Source organism: Passer montanus, unplaced genomic scaffold, assembly GCF_014805655.1.
Source record: "Passer montanus isolate IOZ18808 unplaced genomic scaffold, ASM1480565v1 scaffold20, whole genome shotgun sequence".
In the NCBI taxonomy this organism is placed as follows: Eukaryota; Metazoa; Chordata; class Aves; order Passeriformes; family Passeridae; genus Passer; species Passer montanus.
In genome coordinates, this window is record NW_024366592.1 from 13412526 (window position 1) to 13432926 (window position 20401).

Below are 20401 nucleotides of genomic sequence, written 5' to 3' on the forward strand. Positions count from 1 at the left end.
TTATTTTTCCCATGTGATGCAGTGGTGTTATGCACCCAGAATGCTATTAGAATAAATATAAATAATAATTAAGAATAATAATATCTACTTCCCCTGTGAAATTTTCTTTATGACATTAAAAAAGAATTTGTCTGCCCAGGCCTAACCACGGTTTTCTTCAAGGAGGAGGTGAGAATGGGATTGGTTTCCTCTGCTTACACTGGTTATTTTTGCACAGGGCAAGTCTGATGTCAGCACTGAAAAATTAGATTATAACTCCATGATTCATATTTAAGAGTGAATAATGCTGAAATGGTTTGGGGAATACCCAGAAATACAGATAAGAGGTAATTACACAGAAGACACTGGGATCAGGCTCAGAAAGAACAGGGACAGCTGACATCTACATCTGAATCTGCCAACTGATAGGCAAAGGAACAGGCAGAATGAAAGAGGCATTTGAAAGACTTGGTTTTGCAAGAGAAAACTGGGCAAAGAGGGGAAAGAGGAATGCAAGAAATAATTAGACACTTACAGAGTACAGACTGTGTCACTTCTTCCCAAAACTGGCAGCTCTGCTTAAACATTGCAGATTTCCTTTCACACATTTGGGAGCATTACAAAGCGTGTGGAGTACAAAACTCTGGCACCACAGGCAGCAGGGAAAAACTGTACAATTGCAATTAAAAATCCCTATATTTCCATTGATTTTATGGTAAAGTTGGGCGTGACAAATTAAGACTAATCTCCAGAAGTAGAGAATATCCAATATATAATTATACATAGTAATACCTGCCACTGCTAATTCATTTCATCTTGCTTGCCTTGACTCTTATCAAGTCCCTCACACAGAACTATGTAAGGCAGAGAGTTTCTTTTGTTCCAAACCAACTTGCTACCTTACCACACTGTTCCTAAGACACCAGGTTATCTCCAAAACATGCACAAAACTGAAATCCTGTCAGATTCTGGTATTATCACTGTGCTGTTAGTTCTATATTCAATATTAAAATGGAAGCAGTACCTCTTCTGCGAAGTTGGTTTTCTTGTCAAGCATTTCTCGTAAAGTTTGAAGGATTTTAATGCAGAGCTTTTCTTCTTTCTCCATCAGCTTCTTTGTGTGATTAATCAACCTGAAAGTAAAATATTAAAACTAAAAGAGCATTGCACATTGATGCTAAGCCATGTTGCAATTTCTTTATGTAAAAATTGTCCATTACTATATTTTTCCTCTAGGAAAGGAAATAAAAGTGGTCAAGAGAAATCATAATTAAAAAGGAAAGGGGACTTTCAGGTGTTGGGAGATTTTTGTGTCAATTTGCATATCTTACTGCCCATACTGAAGACAAAATTCTACATCCCCTTTTTTTGAGGGTTTACAGTTTAAGATCCAGACTTGCTATTTCATCCTTTCCTTATTTAAAGGTAACTTAATTTAACCACTATTTAAAGGTAACCAGTATTCACCATGCATCTTGCAAACTTTAAAAGCTACAAACTTTACACCTTCCAACTTCTATGATGGTTATATTATATTTATGATATAATTAGCAAATGGATTTCCAAAAATCTTTATTTGGAAATAAAAATTTGGAAAATTTGGAAAAGGAAGCATTCAGAAATACAGACATTTGGATGAAACATAATTGTTGTTTACATTCACACAACCACTTGACAAGCCAGAAAACAAGGTTCATTTCTGTCTCCAGCTATGATGGTGACAGGAGTTTGTATTTCAGTCAGCTGAAACCGATACCAGAAGCAGCCTTTCTGTCTTTGTGGAGAACAGATCTGTGCACAGGGCACAGGTCCTTGCACTGGTTCACACATTTTTGGAGAAATGTTTGTGGAAATAAGAAGGGAGGAAATCCGAAGACCTTGGACAGATTTTGGGATGGGAGGTTTTTTTGATGCTGGCTTCAAACAGGAGTTTGGACAGAGAACATGGGATGGGATAATCTCAAAATTTAATTTTTTTTAAATTTTTCCTAAAATATAAACTATATTGTTACAATGGTACCTCTGCAGAATATGCAAATAATCAAGGAATCAGAAGGGCTGCCAATACATTCATTTCTCCCAAGTTATCTCTGTTTCAATTATAGTTTCTTAAGGACAGGGAGGGCATCTCACTTGAGGACTAATAAAAAATTTGCAAGACACTATTCCAATGCACAGACTGCAAATAATTCAAGACCAGATAGAGGTCCAAGTGAAATGTATTTTCAAAGAGCTGTTGGCAGCTTAAAATAAAAATATCAATTTGCTATATCAAAAAAAATCCAACAAAAACCCATGAGCCTTGAGCAGCCCACTGCTTCATTATGAATTCTTGAAAATTCTGCTATGAAAAATCTAAGTTTCCGTAGGAGTAGGAGAGTGCCCCCTAATAACAGAGTGGCAAAGCTAGCCTTTGTCCCCCAAAAAAGGAAAGAAGCCCAGAAATTTCTCCCGACAATCAGGTGAAAAGCCACCTTACAGGACCCCAGAGACTTCACTAAAACCTTGGGGTCACCTAATTGGATAGAAGCCAAAAAGTCCCGCCTGGCCCATAAGGTAGAAAAAGAGGAAGACAAAAGAACTAAACTGCTTTTGTGAAGGTGCTTCTACCAAGGGCAGACCTCTGTACCTGGCTCGGATTTTCTGTTTGTTATTTTGCCTTTTATTAAACCTTTTTGTTTCTAACACTGCAGCAGAAGCCATCCTGCTCATTATTTGCTTCCAAAGGTAGTAGCTAAGCTATCCTTGGGTGTATTAGGTTCCCTTTTGAAGGCTCATAAAACCCTGCTCATAAAACCAACAAAATAGAACCTAGTAAGTTTCTGTTGTAGATTTGGTGAAATGTAACAGCAAAGTAGCCCATTGAGAAAACAGAAATAGGTTGAGCCTGCCAGAATTTTTGCAAGCCATTAACATCCCATTTCTACCAGGTGAGTCAAGCAACCCCCTCTCTCTCTGCTTTCCAGACAACAAAACTGCTGAGAAATATACAACATGGATCAAAAGACCTCACTGTAAGCTTTCAAGAGTAAACTTGGTCACCTGCATGCTTAAGTCTCTGCTGAAAACCAGAGGTAAATGCTGTTGAAAAAGTTAAAACCCTGCCATCTTTCCCAAGGCCCCTCTGCACACCACTTACTTGGACATGAAAGCACCACATCTTATTCTGGCATCGCTGCCCTCGGGGAACAGGAGCTCTGGGCTGTGCAGCACATCAACCAGCACTGAGAACTCAGCTTGCATCATGGGTGTGAACTGCTGCTCCAAGGAGGACACCACGTCCTGGGGGAGACAGGAGAACATCCATAACTGCAGGAGAACTACAACAACATTGCTGTGGAGTCACACAGTTGGCTGTGATGCCCAGCTGGCTGTAAAGCCACCTCAAGCCTTTTTTCACACCACTCCTCACGCAGAGCAGGGGGGACAAGGTGCCCATTGTTACTCTCTTTCAAATTTCTCCTCTGCAGGAGTGCTCACAAAACCTGTGGCAACAGTTAGGATGATGGTGTCCTGGAAAAGCGATGCTCACCACACACAGTTAATGCGTCACCTCAGGTGTTGTGTCCTTGGTGTTTAAGGCCCCTCCATTTGTCTGGGTCCTGCTGTTTTCTCAGGTAAACCCCTCAACCTGTTTAGGCTCTACATGCACAAGGTGATCTCCATCTCTTGGCAATCTCCAGTGACACAAACATGACCTAAAACCTCCAGTATCTCCTCTGCAGCCAGAACAAGACACGTGGCCGTAAAAAGGCAGAAAGGAGATGTTGCTCTGTGGACAACTTGAACATTGTGTGCAGTTTTGGGCACCACAATGTAAGTGTCCAAAGGAGGGACATGGAGATGGTGAAGGGCCTGGAGTTGAAGCCACATGGAGCAGCTGAGGGCACTTGGTCTGTTCAGTTGGAGAAGAGCAGACTGAGGTCAGAGCTCACAGCAGATCTGCAGCCTCCTCATGAGGGGAGGAGGAGGGGCAGGCCTTGATCCCTGCTCTGTATGACCAGGGACAGGACCCAAGGGAATGGCTGGAGCTGTGTCAGGGGAGGGTTAGGGATATCAGGAAAAGGTTCTTCCCCCAGCGGGTGCTGGGGCACTGAACAAGCTCCCCAGGGAATGGTCATAGCCCCAAGGCTGCCAGAGCTCCAGGAGTGTTTGGACAATGCTCTTGAGCACAGGGTAGGATTGTTGGGGATTGTCCTGTGCCAGGGCCACGGCTTAGACTCACTGATCCTCATGGGACCCTCCCAGCTCAGCTCATTCTGTGATACCTCCTACCCTCTCTGACTTCTGTAGGAGCCAAATACTGATCTTGAAGAGCTGAGCCTTTTCAGCCATCCCCACCCAGAAGTGCAGTGGCTCCTCTCATCCAGCACTAAAAATGCATTGGGCCTGTCTCTGGTGTTCTCCATATCTGGCACATATGAGATAACTGCAGTCCCACTGCTGCCCAATCCATTTGCTATTTCTGTACCTGTAGTTTCTCTATGATATTCCTGTAATCCCAGGCCGGCCCACCAAGAGCTTCTTTGAAGCGAGGTCCACTACGGGCTGACATCCTCCAGCCCATGGCTGCCCTCTGCACCATGTTGGAATGACTCTTCATGAACAAGGTGTTCACCTGGCTGTCCAAATCCACTGGAATTGCAATCCCACGGTTCTTTGCTTTAACAGGAAGGAAAAACACAAGACATTTACAGTGGCAAAAACTTAAAAATCTTATAGAGATCATGGCATGCAACAGCCTGATCTTGCTGAAGTTAAGGGGCAGGGTGATATCACTTCAACAGGTTTTAAAAATAAGGATCCTAAAAATAAGAACCCTTAAAAATAAGAATACCTAAGTGGTAGAAATCAGCCATAATCTAGTTAAAGAAAGCAAGCTGTACTATTTTAAATGAGATGAGAATAATTTCCAGCATATATTTTCAAAGATTTTTTTTTAAAGAATAATTTTTCTACTAACTTGAAAAAAAATCTGGAGATACTAATAAGAGTAACAAAAGGAGTATGTGTTATTTTAAGAGTTAGTTTTAATCTATTCAGAAGCAAATTCTGAAATTTTTCTTTCTAGTAGGCATATGCACATTTCTCCAATTTATCCCAAGTACTGTTGCTTTACTGTATATTTACTGTATATTCCTCTTGTGAAGACCTTGACGAACCAAGTGCATACAAATTAAATTTGAAAAAGACTGTCCTCTCTTCTCTCCAGGTTTCCTGTACTGCTAGGGTTGCTAAACCCTGGATTCCTGGATGGTGCCTGGATGCCACTGCAATATATCCAGTAGTTAATAAACATCTGATAGTCTAACTGATAGTTAAAAAAAATTAATAGCTAAAAATTGCAATTTTTTTTTTTTCTTTTTAGACTTTAGAGGCAGGAAATGACAATAGAGACAGTATCAGAATAAAAAAAATGAGAAGAGACTTGCAGGACATCCACTATTAAACTACTATTGCATCCTGAACTGTTGTTTGAAAGGCAGCATTAGAAGGTATCTGCCCTCTCCTCCAGTAAAATCTCTGTGTTAGCTGCTCCTTTCCATCCCACTGGAGATCAGAGTGACATTGTTCTCTGGCTAGCATGAGTAGTCTGAAATTTGACTAATAAACAAGAGTTTTCCCCATCCCTGGAAGTGTTTCAGGCCAGGCTGGATGGGGCTCTGAGCAAGCTGGGATAGTGGAAGGGTGTATCTGCCCATGGCAGGGGGTAGAACTGGATGCTGTTTAAGGTCCTTTTCAACCCAAACCATTCTGTGAGGCCTATGATCAATATCTCTGAAAGACCAGGTTATGTCCCAGTGATTAGGCTCTGTATTCCCTGTCATTTCACTTAACTTTTGTGGCACAGCTTATGTTTAATGAAAACTTATAAATAAAATGGAGCAGTTCTAATCCATTCGTAATAATGACCAATACTAAGTAATTTTTCACTTTTCCTTATTGAAACAAGCTGAAATTTAGAAAGCAATTAGCCCAAATTGCAGTGCTGCACAACACTTCTCTGAGGCATTTCCCCACTACTCCTCACTAACACACCTTCCACAGTGGAGGAAGGCATCAAAAATACTCCACCTCTTCCTCCCAGCTCTCAAATACATCCAGCTTTATGTCCTGAACCTGTGAAGTCAGCAGATGCCCTTCTGTCCCAAGCAGCCCATGCCTCCAGCCTCACAGGAGGATGTGCAGGCAGAGGCACCACACAGCTCTGATGAATGAAGGCTGCAGTGCTGCCAAGCACAGTGAGTCACAGATCCCAGGCTCAAACTTCCTCTTCCTCTCAGGACTAGACTGAAATGACAGCTTTTATTATAAACCTAAATCTGGCTGTGACACCTCAACCCTCGGCCTCAGAGACTGTGGCAAGGGTGTTCTGTCATGGGGACTCTCTTCCCTTTAATGGATCCCACAGGTTCAGAGAACCCTCCTCTCTTCCCACTGAAAGGATCCACTGAATAAAAAGCATCCTGCATCAGGATCCACTGAAAGGTTGGATCCTGATGCAGGACTGGGGCTTCTCCCCATGGATCAGGCTGTTCTATTGGGATGAAAGAGAGTTCTCTAAATCCATTTCTGGTAGGTACTTTCTTTTAAATGGTTGGCCACAGGGAATTGAAAAAAAAATAGGTTAAGCTGGGAAAACAAACTGACTTTTCCTTTCCAGTCTCCATTTGTTTTGGAGGCACATTGCTGATTAATATGTGGGAAATGCCATGTATGGTTGGCCATTATTTCTAATTACTTGTTTCAATATAATTCAACTGGGCTGTTTTTCAAAATACATTTGCCCTGTTGCTGCCTGCTTTACTAGAGAAGTCCATTAAAGTTCTGCCAGTGTGTGTAGGGTGCTGCAGCCTATTAATCAAATTTATTGTGTCCTAATGTCAATCACTGGAATGCTACTGGACAATGCTCACTTCTCAGTTAAGTGGAATATATGCAGAATCCCAATATATCGAAGAATAAAATTAGCAATGGGGAGCACACTGTTCAGAGGAAAACCCAGACCCTAGACTTCTGCAGTCCTAGAGATGCCATTTGAAGTTAACAACTTCCATCAGTGTCTGAGGAACAGTCAAGTACTATGATTGTTCAAAGAGTTGCAGCTAATTAAAACTATCACAAAGAAAACCAGAGAGAGAGGAAAAAAATACCCCTTTGTTTTGAGCAGTTCTTACATGTATAATTCCATTTGTAATTAAGATTTATATTGGTTGTCAAAGGGCACTGTTGAAGTCTAAGCTATAAACAAAGCCTTTGTCTTACTTCTTTTCAGCTTGTAGAAAGTTTATCTTTCATTTGTTTCACATTTCATTATTTAAAACTACATGAAACATATTTTTACATTTTGGAAAGCTGATGAACAAATGTGAACATAAATATTTAGTTTTAATTTAGGTGTTGTAGGCTGCTTTCCTCTTCAAAATGTGTCAATCTTCCTTAAAGAATCAACATAAAATATTTAAAAGTATGTTTATTTTTGTTCCACTTAGAAATACTTTTGGACAGCATTCAAACTTGCAAAGTACAATTAGAACAAGTAGACAAAGGAGCCAAGAGGAGGTAAAATTCTGTCTTTCATCTGGTTAAGTTGGGAAAAAGCTATATGGATACTTACCTGGATAGACTCAATGATCCTTGTGGGTCCCTTCCAGCTCAGAATATTGTGTGATTCTGTGATGTCTTCAGCACAGGTAAATTCTGCCCTGCTGTGGAGGGCATGTCCCAGGCTTATACAGTGCCCATTTCCCACCTAGGGCACTGTGCACGGGGCTAATTACATCCTGAATATATAACACCATTTTGCCAGTGTCAGAGGAGATGGAATTTCTGGGAAATCCTTTAAACTACTCTCAATCTGCTCTTCCCAATTATCTCTCAGCAAGAGAGCCAAGAGGAGCCAAGACAATCAAGCAAACACAACCTACAGCAGTGGTAAGAAACACAGCACTGTGAATTCAGCCAGGTCCCAGCAAAATGCCCTGCTCCATGCTGGATGGGTCTGTGGGCATCCAGTGATCAGCACCTTTTCTCCCCCTTACTGCTTAAACAATGAAATAGAACTCAAAGACTCAAAAGAAAAGGCACCAAGAATGCCAAGAATCAAGCAGGTAAAAACCAAGGCACTGTGGACAAGCAAGCTGTAGTGAAGTCCCAGGAGCACAGTCCAGCTCCCACAGAGGCTGAAATGGGCCCAGGTGTTATTTTGTTAAATTACCTGCAGCATGTAGTTCTCTTCACAGGAGCACATCAATTGGACCTATTTCAGGAATGCCTCCTCAAGTACTGTCCTTTCACTGTGCTGCTGCCTGTGTCTGAGGACCAATTTAGTCCTAAGGATTTCCAGGAAGTGGCCGTTGCCTCTAATTTTCCTTAGAGTATTCTGAAGAATGGTCATCCATCTTGCCATAAGGAATCTCGCTGTTCTCGCTCTTTCCACCTACTGCTCCCTAATTTTAAATGTCACTCCATTAACTTTTGCAGTATATACAGAACACACCAGGGTGTGGTGGCTTCACAGCTAATTAACCATGAAACATCCCTGGTGTGGGTTTTCAGGGGGACACACAGGCATTTGGTTCCTAAGAGCCCCTCAAGGAGGAGTGTGCTGGGCAGTCTGGGTCAGGAAAAAGGCCCAGCTGTACCTGGCTGTGAATCCTTTGCTCTGCTCCCAGTTTACACCCCCTGGTAGTCACAGACAGTTCTATAATGTTCTCCCACGCTTCCCAGTTGTCACATAACAGAGTGATGCATATTTAGTTCATTAATTTTGTTCCATAAATCAGCCCCTCCAGCTCTTTAATCATTTACTGACTGCTTAACAAATGCATTCAGATGGAGAGACACTAATGCTAGCAACAGCAAGACTTTTTAAGAGAAATAAAAGCTTTGTGTAGACAAGACACAAACCTGCCAATCTTGTACCCTTCAATTGGATGGGGTTTTTTTCCAGCAGAAAATCTATGCTAAAATATTTATCAGCCTGCTAAAAGATCATCATTGAATTTTTCTTGCAATTAGGGAAACACAAACAGTTAAAATAGAATAAAATATGGGCTTCATCTGAAATGTATTCTTCTTACTGTCAAAAAGGTAACAACAGGATAATTATTTTATTTGAACTAAAAATTGAAAATGAAGGTCTAGCTTTTCATAAGATGGAAAAAAGATTTTAAAATTCAAATGGGAAGCGAAATAAACATACTTTCAGGTCTGAAAAAATTGTTATATGAAAATTCATCTATATGGACATTAAAATACACATCATAATTTCAAAGAAGCAACAAAATGTGACCTAGATTTTATGTTTAATATTTCCTATTTGTAATTTGTCAGGGAAAAGTAAAGGGCTTTAGAGGGCATAAAAGCATGGTCAAGAAGAACCAGAGGAGAGGGTTTTTTAAATTCTGTACAAGGAGGTATTGATGACTTTAATATAGAGAATAAATACTCAACTAGAAAGGACTTCAGTACTCCTTCAAACCATCTGCTCTCTGTTACAGACAATCCATGCTCTTTAATATCTTTGGAAAAATTTATTGAGCCCCATTTAAAATGATGGCAGCTTATCTACCATTCCTCCTCCCTCCATGTTCTCTCAGCCCACTGACCAAGGACATCCTTCCAAAGTGTGTTCTAATCCTCTGATTTACAATCTAAATTTATTTAAGTTATTTACAACCTACTGTAATTTTTGTTCAGTTGATTTTGGCTCAGCACTGTCCTTCAGCTTAAACATCTCTGTGACTATTTATCTTCTTAAGTACATTTAAAGAGCAACAACACAGGCCTGTGTTTTGCTAAGCAAAATGTGGGGGTTCTGAATTCTCTTCCTGTAACAGAGTTCTTCTTTCTCCTGACCACCCCAGCAGTGCTTTCTCTGTACCTGTTCCAGCTTTGAACTTAGGAAATAGCAATCTTACAAGGCTCACCTCAAATACAGTAGTATGGAAAGAAGAATTCTCTTCTTGCTTCTCCTGCACAACATCCTAGACCATAATCTGATAGTGACTAATGTAATTTGGCTTGCTAACAGATTTATTTTTTTTTAGGGTCTGCCAAGAGACATAGTGTAACAAAATGCAGGTTCCTATCTGGCAATGTTTACTCATCTGGGGCATTCCAATTATTTCATTATTGGTGGTCACAGCACAGTCACAGACAGACCATATCTTTGGGATAGACACCAGAGGAAAGATTCAATTTTTTAAAACATAATGGAGAAAAATAATGGATGCTGCAGAGATAACAGTGTAAAACAACTGAATTTACCCTTGTAACAGAAAACTAATGCTCAGAGGTGAAGATACAAGAATTGTAGTCTTAATTAAGAAGCAAAGACAGTTCTTTGCATGGGTCCTGAAGGATTGGTCAGCAAAGACCCTGCTTCAATACCATTTAGGATATGTAATTTAAGATATACAATCTTTGGTTGCGAGGCGATATTCCCCAATCTTTAGAGAAGGCTAGTAGCTGGTTTAAAATGCAGACTTTGAGACTGGCCTCCCACCCTTCTCAACCTTGTGAAGATCATAAAATGCATGAACTGAAAGTCCTTCGATAAAGAATTAATTTGAAATAAATTAAATAGCTGGATGTCTTATTTCCTCTGTTTTCACAAAGGTCTGGGTATTTTTCAGTTGTTGCTATTTTACCAGGGAGATGGGAGCTGCTTTGATTATTCACTTTTTGGACTGTGTTTTCAAGCAAAAGCTCAGTCCTATGTAATAAAAGAGAAAAGGCCAAATTGATATATGGATGTGTTCATTCTCACCAGTGTGATAACCTGCTTCAGAAATCTATGCGGACAAGCACACACACACACACACACACATATATGTTGCAGTTCGTTTGAGGTGGCTCCCCAGGGTGTCCCGGAGGGCCCCCTAAGCTGTGAGTTCGCTGGCAACAGCAGGCAGACAAGGAGACTCCATATGATTTCTGAGGGTGCTAATTAGATGAGGGTCCCGCCCCAGAAGCACATGGTTACTGAGGGAAAAGGGGGGAAGGGGGAGGGGGGGGGAGAGAGGGAGAGCTTAGGGAGAAAAGGGGCCAACAGAGCATCTGGTCTCCCTCACATAGCTTAACAGGGAGATTCAAAGTGGGCATGGAATAAGACTTGGGCCAATGGGATTATAGACATGTGATACTTCAGGGGAAGATCACAGGCTTGGAATAAACCGTACATTTTCAAGACATGAGACAGAGCATACCATTTAACTCAAATGCGACACTACACATATATACATATGTATGTGTGTGTGTGTGTATATATATGTAATTTCACAAGTGTTTCTATTTAGGCCAAGTAGCCAAATGTTTCCTGGGCAACAGAAACCTGGTGCACATTGATATCTGTGTTCCAAACCTCCTGAAACCACTGAGGGATCTGCTGAAGAAGAGGAGCAAGCCTCTATGCTTCCTGCTGAACTGGAGGCAGTAAAGTGCCTGGAGACAAAGAAGCAACTGAGGCTTGAAAAGCTTATGTCGTTTTTCCCTGGTGGTAAAGTGGAGTTGAAGTACCAGGGTATAAAAATAAGCTTCTGTGAGATATCCTTTTGTTGACCTGGAAGGTAACACACATCCTTACAGTGCTCATCAGAAAGTAGATGCAATGATCTCAAGCTGTTGAGGCAGTGCTTGCATCCACCTGCCAGCAATAAACCAGGAAACACTGAACAGACTGTATGTTGCTTAAACGTGCTCTGAAGTGTGTCATTTCATGGATCATTGATATCTTGGGAAATCTGTGTATGATCTTTCTTTCTTCCCCCTGAGATTCATTTGTAAATCCAGGGCAATGTCATCAACAAAACAAAATCTTGTTTGTTCTTTCAGGTCTATACTCCATTTATTTTCCTTCAGAAGTGTTTGGTCCCTGCTGTAAATCTGTCCAATACTCCATCTCTCTGATATAAGCAAAATCTTTTTAGAGGTTTTTTAAAGCATTGCTGTGAAACACAAAGGCCCCCACGTTAAACCTGTCAGATTCTCAAGTCAGAAGAGGGGAAAAAAAGGATCCACATATGCAGCCAACAAAAGAGCCACAAGAAGGTTCCTATGTTTGTATTGTATTATGGAAGATGCGTCTGGCTTCTCAGAGTGAGGCATCATTTTGAGCAGAGGAACACCCGACAGAGAAAGGCACCAGGCACCCACTGCAAATCACAGAAGGGCCTTGGCTGTAAAAGCCTCTGGTATCCCCAGCTGGGGCAGTTTTTTTGAATATTTCCACAGAGAAGAACAGGCCTACCCCGTTAACACAGGCAAGACACATTTGTCACCGTTCCTAAGAACACTGAGTATCATCCGCAGTTAAAATCTCTGCTGGCCAGGCAAATTTTGCACAGGGGTGTTTGTCAAAAACTCTGCTTCCACTTATTCTCCCACTACCTTGCTCTTTGGGGAAATCCCCCTCACCTCTTCTATTCTGCACTGTCAAAATAAAACACTCAATAAAAACATGGCAATTGTCTGACACGACACAATTTTACCATGCTGGATATTGCTATTAGTGATGAATCCCTGAACAGTTGTTAGGATATGGGCAAGGAAATCAGCAATGCTGTGTGCTTTCAGGGAGCTGCTCTGAGGCTGCCAGCCCATGGCATTCCAGGGGTTCCCAGACTGGCAATTCCTGCTTCTGCTGCAGGGAAATCCCAGAGGAAGACATGGAGTGATGCCCTTCACCAGCAGCTCAGCTCCGCTCTGCCACACCTCAAAGTACCCAAGGCATGGCTGGGGGCCCATGGGTGGAAAGCCAGAGAAGCAAGAAGGAGCCAGGACCCATAGGATAGCACAAGAGCTTACTTAAAAAAAACCCCAACAAACAAACAAACTCTAAACCATCTCCAGAAAAAAGAAAACAAAATGAAAGAAAGGACTCTAGTGGAGGTAGAAACTGAGTTCCACAAATAGGATACAAAGTCACATATCTGAAGCAAACTCCAGACATCAGCCATTCCTGGAGCCCCCAGAAACAAGAGGCACACAGAGGACTGCCCACCAAAGCCCACCAGCCCCTTTCATGTGCTGGCACACGTGAGATGAAGCTGGATCTGCCATCCCCTTAGGGTGACTTGTGGTTTCCCTCTCAAGCTGCTGTGGGACAAGCTCAGCTTGGCTGTCTCAACAGGGCAGAACCATAGAATAATTTAGGTTAGAAAAGACCTTCAAGACAGAGTCCAAGCAGTAACCTAACAGTGCCATGTCCACCACTACACCAAGTTTTTAAGTGCCACATCTACATGTCTTTTAAGTACCTCCAGGGTATGATGACTCAGCCACTTTCCAGGGCAGCCTGTTCCAGTGCTTGACAACCCTTTTAATCAAGAAATTTTTCCTAGCATCCAACCTAAACCTCCCCTAGTGCAACCTGAAGCCTTTTTTTCTTGTCCTAGCACATGCTCCTTGGGAGAAGAGAGAGCCCAGTGAGATCCTGGCCTGACTCATCCAGCAATCAGCGGAGCTCTGCATCGCTGGAATTTGCTGGGAATTTTTCATGCTAGAATCAGCTGTGTGCTGCGGGCACGTAGCCAAATGGAAAATAAACCCATACTCAGATGCCTCCAAACAGTATCATCTTGATGAGATAACACAACGACCTCTCTGAGCTAGAATTTGATTTTAGATGCATCTCTACAGGAATGAAGACATTGAGCTGTCTACAAGCACACAGAGGGCATGATTGGCCTCAAACCTACTCTCACCTGCCTTATTTCTCCCCCTTTCCCCAGACTCCCAAAGGAAGAAATTTATTGATGACTGTTTCCAAAAATGCCAGAGAAGAACAAGGGGATAAGTGTTAAACACACAAACAAGAATTTGTAGAGATGGAGCTTTATGTGAGACTAGTAGTAGTTATAGCATAAAGGAAATAAAATGTCTTCAACTTCCAAAGTTCATTTGCCAGATGGATCCCTAATTAAATCATTTGCACAGCAAATAAAACAACTGAAGGTTGCTAAACTTTTAGGTAACTGGTTATTCACATTGACATAGAAAGTTAATGAGATGTTTTGGCTAAAATGTTAAATGATACTTCTGTAAAGCTATTCCAAAAATCTAAATTTAGAGTTGATTGTTGCTGTGCTGCAGGTGGCTCTGGGACCCGCTCATATTGTTTTGTAATTATTTATCAATACTTTTTAATAAATATATCAGCAATAGAATTTAGCCAGTTTCCATGTATCTCTACCTCTACTCACGTTTCATTCACACTAAGCAGAAACTTATTCTACAAGCAACCAGCACCACTGACTTTTGGAAACTACATTGAATAATCCTTTATTCTGTCATGGCAGAAGACTTTAAAATCATATTTACAGAAATGTAACTTAATTAACTTTTGCCAGTCTTAGCTATGTTCTGGTGAAGATTTTTTTTTTTTTAATATAGGATAAGAAGTTTTAAAAAAATTATTTTAACAGGGATGCTTATGTTGTGATTTAATATCGTAACTTGCTTGATATTAAAAAGTTAAAATCATCAAGAGTTTCAACCATCAAATTAAAATTGGTGGCTGAAAGCTCAATCAGCACTCACTTAGCAAGCTCATCCCTGTGCCCTACCAGTTTCACCTTAACAACCCTTTCTGATGGGGCAGGTTTGAATGGGTTATAAAAGAAGAAACAATTTAACCTCAGAAAGTGGGATTTCTGAAATCACTACTGATACAATGTAGAGGATTTTGTGGACAGTTACCTAGCTGACAAAGGTCACACTGACATAATACCGTTAGTTAAGGAAGAAGGAGACGGGTATAGGAGCCAGCAGTTAGTGTCTATATTAGGCAAGGGCACTGTGCCCTTGGTGCAACATCAGGATGGGGGAGAGGATCCTTAGTTAGAAATATGAAGAAAAGATCAGAACAGCTGCAACATAGTAGCCACAAGAATGCTAAGGTAGGCCTAGTTAGCTGATAAGTAACTAGCCAGTAATGAGCTCTCCTTTTGCAATATGTATTAGCCTCATTAACACCAATATAAATGTGTGTGCCTATCAATAAAGTTCCGAGATTTGCTGATCACTCATATTGAGCGCCACATTTCTTCCGCCGATCTCAACAATACAACTTCAGGATGGTAGAGTCAAATAAAAAACTGATAAACTTCAAGTCTGATCTTTAAACAAGAAAAGTAAAACCTGGCACCTACCCACTTCAGCCAAAGTCTTGATGCAGGACTCCACTGAGGCTTTCTGTGTTGGGTTTGGCCAGGTACAGTTGTAAATTCTAAAAGCAGACTGCAGCAGCTGAATAAAAACAGGCTGGTGTGTCTGAAAACAAAAACAAACACAGAATTTTTCCATCAAGGATCTCCTCACAGCTGCCCTAGGGTTTGATACAATGTAAACCAAGGGGGTTTTAGCTTGTAGACTCTAGATATGTCTGCATTAAATTCTCTTTGGTCTTTAGGTCTGGCAGGAGCAGAAATCAATGCTGCACCTCTAAAAAGGCCAAATCATGCAATTTTTCCTTAGATTGCTACTGATATCAAGGAAACACAGTACACACCATAAGGACAGAGGAGTTTTTCCCATTCTCAGGCGTATGTCTCTTCTCTCACAGGACACAGCATCTCCCTTACACAAAGATTTTTCTGCAAGGATATCCCCTCCAATGAATTCACAAGAGCCAAACTAACTCTGACCACATTGAGCTGTCTACTAGCTCAAGATGCAAGTGACTAAAATGAAGAATTAAGTGTTTGAAAGAGGGATTAAGCTGGTAGTCAGTGGCATAAGAGGGGACAGAGAAATAAAAGGAAGATGAAAAGAGACAGCATTCCTATGCAGGTAGCAGAAGGTATCTCATTAAACATCTGAATAACTGATTTGTCTGTGTCTCTTCTTACCTGGAGGCTGGTGCTGTTATCTGAAAATGGTGAATTGAAGAAGCCACTCACAATGCTCATGACAGGTTCAGTGACATATTTCTCCAGAGACGTGTCTGCGTGTTTACGATCCGTGGTTGTGTTACAAACCTGCAGGGAAGGAGGAGGAGACAATGAGATTTAGTTCTTCCCAATAAGCAAGCTTCATTATTTTGTATTTATTACTGATATTTCTTCTTAAAGTAAAAACAAAATATTTTTATATGGTATCTATCAGAGACAACTATGTTAGAGTTGAAGCTGGATTTATTATAGCTTATCTTTCTTCTTGGAGGTCCACCCTTCTCTTCTGAACTAGTTCTTTCCAGCTGACTGCCTCTTCTTTCCCACACCATGAAGGAAAGATCTCCCTAAATAAGCACACTGCATGCCACTTAGACATTTAGACAGATTCAAGAAGAAAAGGGACCTTTCCTCCCATTGCAGGGCAGGTTGGAAGATGCTTCAGAGACACATGAGACAAATAACTCAGGTTAGAAAGATTTTATACAACATTTAACTTCTCTCAACAATTAATTACCACAACTGGGTGGAAAAGGTGAAGCTCATTTGCAAGAAAAATGTTTAAATGGAGGGAAGGAAGGGAAACAACACACTCAATACCAACAGGCTTTAGGATGGTACTGGAAGAGAGGCAGCATTTTGTTGGGAAGCCACATGGGGAAAATACAGAAGCCAAGCTAAAACAATGAAAGAAGGGAATGGATGATACCAGGACAGCTCTGGAGCACAGAAGGATGATTGAATGGTGGGAGGAAGTGGGAAGATTCGTACAAAAGGTTCCTGAAGACTCCCTTTGGTACAAGACTTAAAATTTGTTGTTGCATAAAGATGTCACACTTAAAGAAAGGGGGAAAAAATACTGATATGAATTACATCCTTCAGTATTTCCTTTATTTCTCTTCAACACTTTTGAACATCTATACAGAGTCATGTTGACTTTGCATGTGTCAGTGTACACAGTAATGAAAGGAGTCTACAGAGAGCCAAAAACGGTGAGAAAGGCAAGACTGGACAAGTAAGTAGTACAGATTGTAGTCATACTACCTCTTAAACAGCCTTTAAATAAGCAGCTGTAGTCATGTTTAAGAAGAAATGAAGTCAGAGTTGTTTTCTCTTTCACCTGTGCACACCAGAGATGACTACATTGTTCTAGGGAATCTATGCAAAAGCAGAACTTACTTTGCATACAAAAATTCCAGGGATAGGAGTCATTGCCATCCGTGCATTTAATACATAACCCCAAACCTGAGTGGCACACACTTACCATTACATCTCTTCAGGGATGGGGAGTCCAGAGAAGCTGACTGAATTGCTTAAGGTCACAGGGAAAAGTTGGTGACAGAAGCAGAGAGATAATCCACATCACCTGAATCTCACACAGGGCAAAGATTCTTTCCAATTACACACTGCCACTGTCACTACAAGACAGCAATTTCACCAGGAATGTTTTAAGGAAGTCTGCTGAGATGACATCCAAAAGCACTTGTGTTTAGGGGATGCTAGAGCTCAGGGTAGCACCGAAGCACCTTGGGTCCAGTACACAAGCATTGTCATGCAGTAGCAATAACCAAAGATAACTTCAGACCTAGACAAATGAGGCATCTTGAGGAGCTTGCTTGTCTGCTTATCTAAAATGTATCAGATAAATCAGTCATGCCTCCAGAGAGTGCATTTTTTTCATCCCAGGAAAGATTCTGGTCAGAGAAGCAAGAGAGGCTAAAATGAAACAGCAAACTTATCAGCCCTTCTGTTTTGGGAAAAGTGTGACACCACCCCCAATCCTTCAGAAGGTAAATGATTCAGTTAATAATCAAAATTTGTTTAAATTTTTTAAAATAAAAAGATATCATAGAACTAAAAATCTCGGTAAGTTCTTTTGCTTTTAATTAATCTGCATACCAATTTTGGCTGGAACCAGTAGCTCTGAGCTCAGCACTTGCAGTCCCAATAGGAAGACAGGGAGCTGTGCAGTGCTAGCACAGTGAATGCAGAAATCACCAAAACTAAATTCCAGAACACTTTTAAGCTTTCCCCTTCAGCTGCCTGAAAGGCAGAGCCATATGTGGGAATGCCACTCTGTTCAAACACCTGAAAAATTCCCACCACAGAAGGAATTTGGAAATCTTCTCATTTGTTCTTATCTCTCTGCCCTTTGGGGACTGAAAGATCTTCCTCCATGGAAGAAAAAAACAAAAACCTGAAATGCATGAAACAGAGATGAAGATTGAGAAAGCAGTGTTTAAAAACCCCTTAAGAGGCTTTAGGACCAAAACTCACATGAATAATACTTCAAAAACTCTGCAGAGAAAGCCAGGATGACTTTACAGCTGTCAGATCCTCGGCTCTTGTCTTTAATCCTGCTCAGACTACAGCTGCTGACTTACACAGGCTGGCCACATGCAGGAAAGGGAATCCTTTCCTTCAGCAGCACCCACTTTGCTCAGCACAAGGCGGAAAGTCACACCCAGCAAAAAGTAGGTTGGCAGAAGCTGTAGAAGCAGGGTGTTTTTAAAAGCACAACAGCTTTTCGCAAACCCAGTTTATACACAGATCTGCCTCGTGGCTGCTTTGCAATGTATCATGTTGTTGAAAGGAAAATGACAGCTGGGGAGTAAGTATTTCCTTCCTCAATCCAGAAACAGATTTTAAAAATCAGTTTTGGTTTTTTTTTTATAATATATCTTAAACAGAAGGAATCCAACCTGTGGATAACACTCTCCATCTTTCAGCTTGGTGCTCTCCAATAACAGACTCAAAGCTCACAAACTCACCCACTGACAGGCATTTGTAGCAGCTAAAAGAAAAGCATTTCCCCTTCCCCCATGCAAAAGCATCCCTTTTAGCTCACTGGAACACAGAGGATCAAAGGGCTCTTTTTCTAAATGCTTTGAAAGCTATTATAACATCTTTCATTATGCTGACAGCATTCTAACTGATCTGATAGCTACAGAACGCTGATGTATTTATAACACTTGGGCTCTGTTGGGGCCCCAGAGCAGCACATCTGAACAAATACACTCCATAACCTGGAAAATACAGCTATCCATGGCTGAAGAGCAGGACAGGCCAGAGCACTTCTGACACGCTTGCAGGAGAGCAGAATAAACCTGCATTTTGCCAACAGCAGCCACACACAAATTGCAGCATTTCCCCTCTTCACCTCTGAAGACCTGGGGTCTAATTTCTCTCAGGAGATAGGTGTGTGAAAAAAAGCTCCGTGGTCACCAGCATCAGAAAAAGCCCCCAGCATTTAGCACAGTGCAGTTTGTCTCCAGGCCCATGAGAGGAAACTGGACAGAGCCCTCTTTCTACTTGTCTGCTTCTAGCCCAGGGGCACAGAAAATTGACCATGTTCAAGGGGCTAGGGAGGAGGGATAGTCTGGAAAGTCAGGGTCAGGTCACGTCAGGAAAGAGCAACCAAGAAATGAATTAAATAGAAGAAAATACTTCTTGAGATAAAACCAGTAAGGTTAAAAGACAGAACACTCCTTCAAGGATGTTTCTCATCTTAATTTTCAACCCAGGTTGTTTTTGTTCAGGAGGGCTTTCACTATGTAACACAACCACAGAGACAAAGCAGCAGGAAAACAGGGTTTGTAGAGGACTAATTACTGCTGAAAATGGCTACCACCAAAAAACAGAGAGCACAAACATCCCTGCCTCAACCTGCTCCCAGGGAAAAATAAAAAGGTTAAAAAAATACACCAAAACAAACCCAAAACCAAACCAAAACACACACACACCCACAAAAAAAAAAACCAAACAAAAAAACAAAAACACAAAACAAAACAAAAAAAAAACCAAAACAAAACAAAAAAACCAAAAAAAAACACAAAAAAAAAAAATAACAAAAACAAAACAAAACCAAAACCCAATGATGTATAAGGTTTCTGTTTCACAGAAAAAATGAACAGGTCCCAGTAACTATTGTACAGCATAACTCTTTGCATTCCTTCTTGTTTTAGCCAAAATTAATTGTATTTTGTCCTAATAGGTGTCACAGGAATTATTTTGTGGCACACTATTACTTTGGGGTCATTGTCTGCTGCAGGACCAATTGGGATTCTTTCACCTTTTCTCTTAATTTCAATGAAATGAAGAACGCAAGGAGTGAGAACTTAAGTATTAAAAAATGTAATGGACCATGGACTGGGAAAAACCCAAAAAGCCATGGTTCTACTTCTTCAGCAAGAAGAGCAACACCATTGTTTGTCATTAATATTGTAATTATTTATAATTACAAGAAGCATTAACCTCCTAGAAAAGGATGTGTAGTGTAGGCTATAATCATTACATCACACTAGCTTCCCCTCATGGCTCTACTACTGTATTTAATCTCTGTGGAAGTCATAAGATTGCTCTTGTTCTTTGCCTTCAAAATCCCTGGGAACAAAGCTTAATTCAACTTGTAACTTAAAACTTAATTCAACAAGTACTGACACCATGAGGCTCACTGTGGACCACAGGAATGGCAGGCCTGTGGTACTGACTGTGCCCTGTCTACTTGCAGCTGTAATTTATATTTG

General features: G+C 41.0%; 1 protein-coding gene across 7 annotated transcripts in view; it reads right to left on the reverse strand.

Moving 5' to 3' along the window:
- Nucleotides 1-20401, reverse strand: part of ITPR2 (inositol 1,4,5-trisphosphate receptor type 2) — a 244485-nt gene that overhangs the window by 109197 nt on the left and 114887 nt on the right. For all 7 annotated transcript variants that reach the window (XM_039708068.1, XM_039708067.1, XM_039708063.1 and 4 more), the window contains 5 exons: nt 15834-15962; nt 15135-15255; nt 4451-4641; nt 3119-3261; nt 1004-1112 (listed from right to left, as the gene is read on the reverse strand). In XM_039708068.1, coding sequence (XP_039564002.1) covers nt 1004-1112; nt 3119-3261; nt 4451-4641; nt 15135-15255; nt 15834-15962 — 693 coding nt within the window. The remainder of the gene's footprint in view (nt 1-1003; nt 1113-3118; nt 3262-4450; nt 4642-15134; nt 15256-15833; nt 15963-20401) is intronic.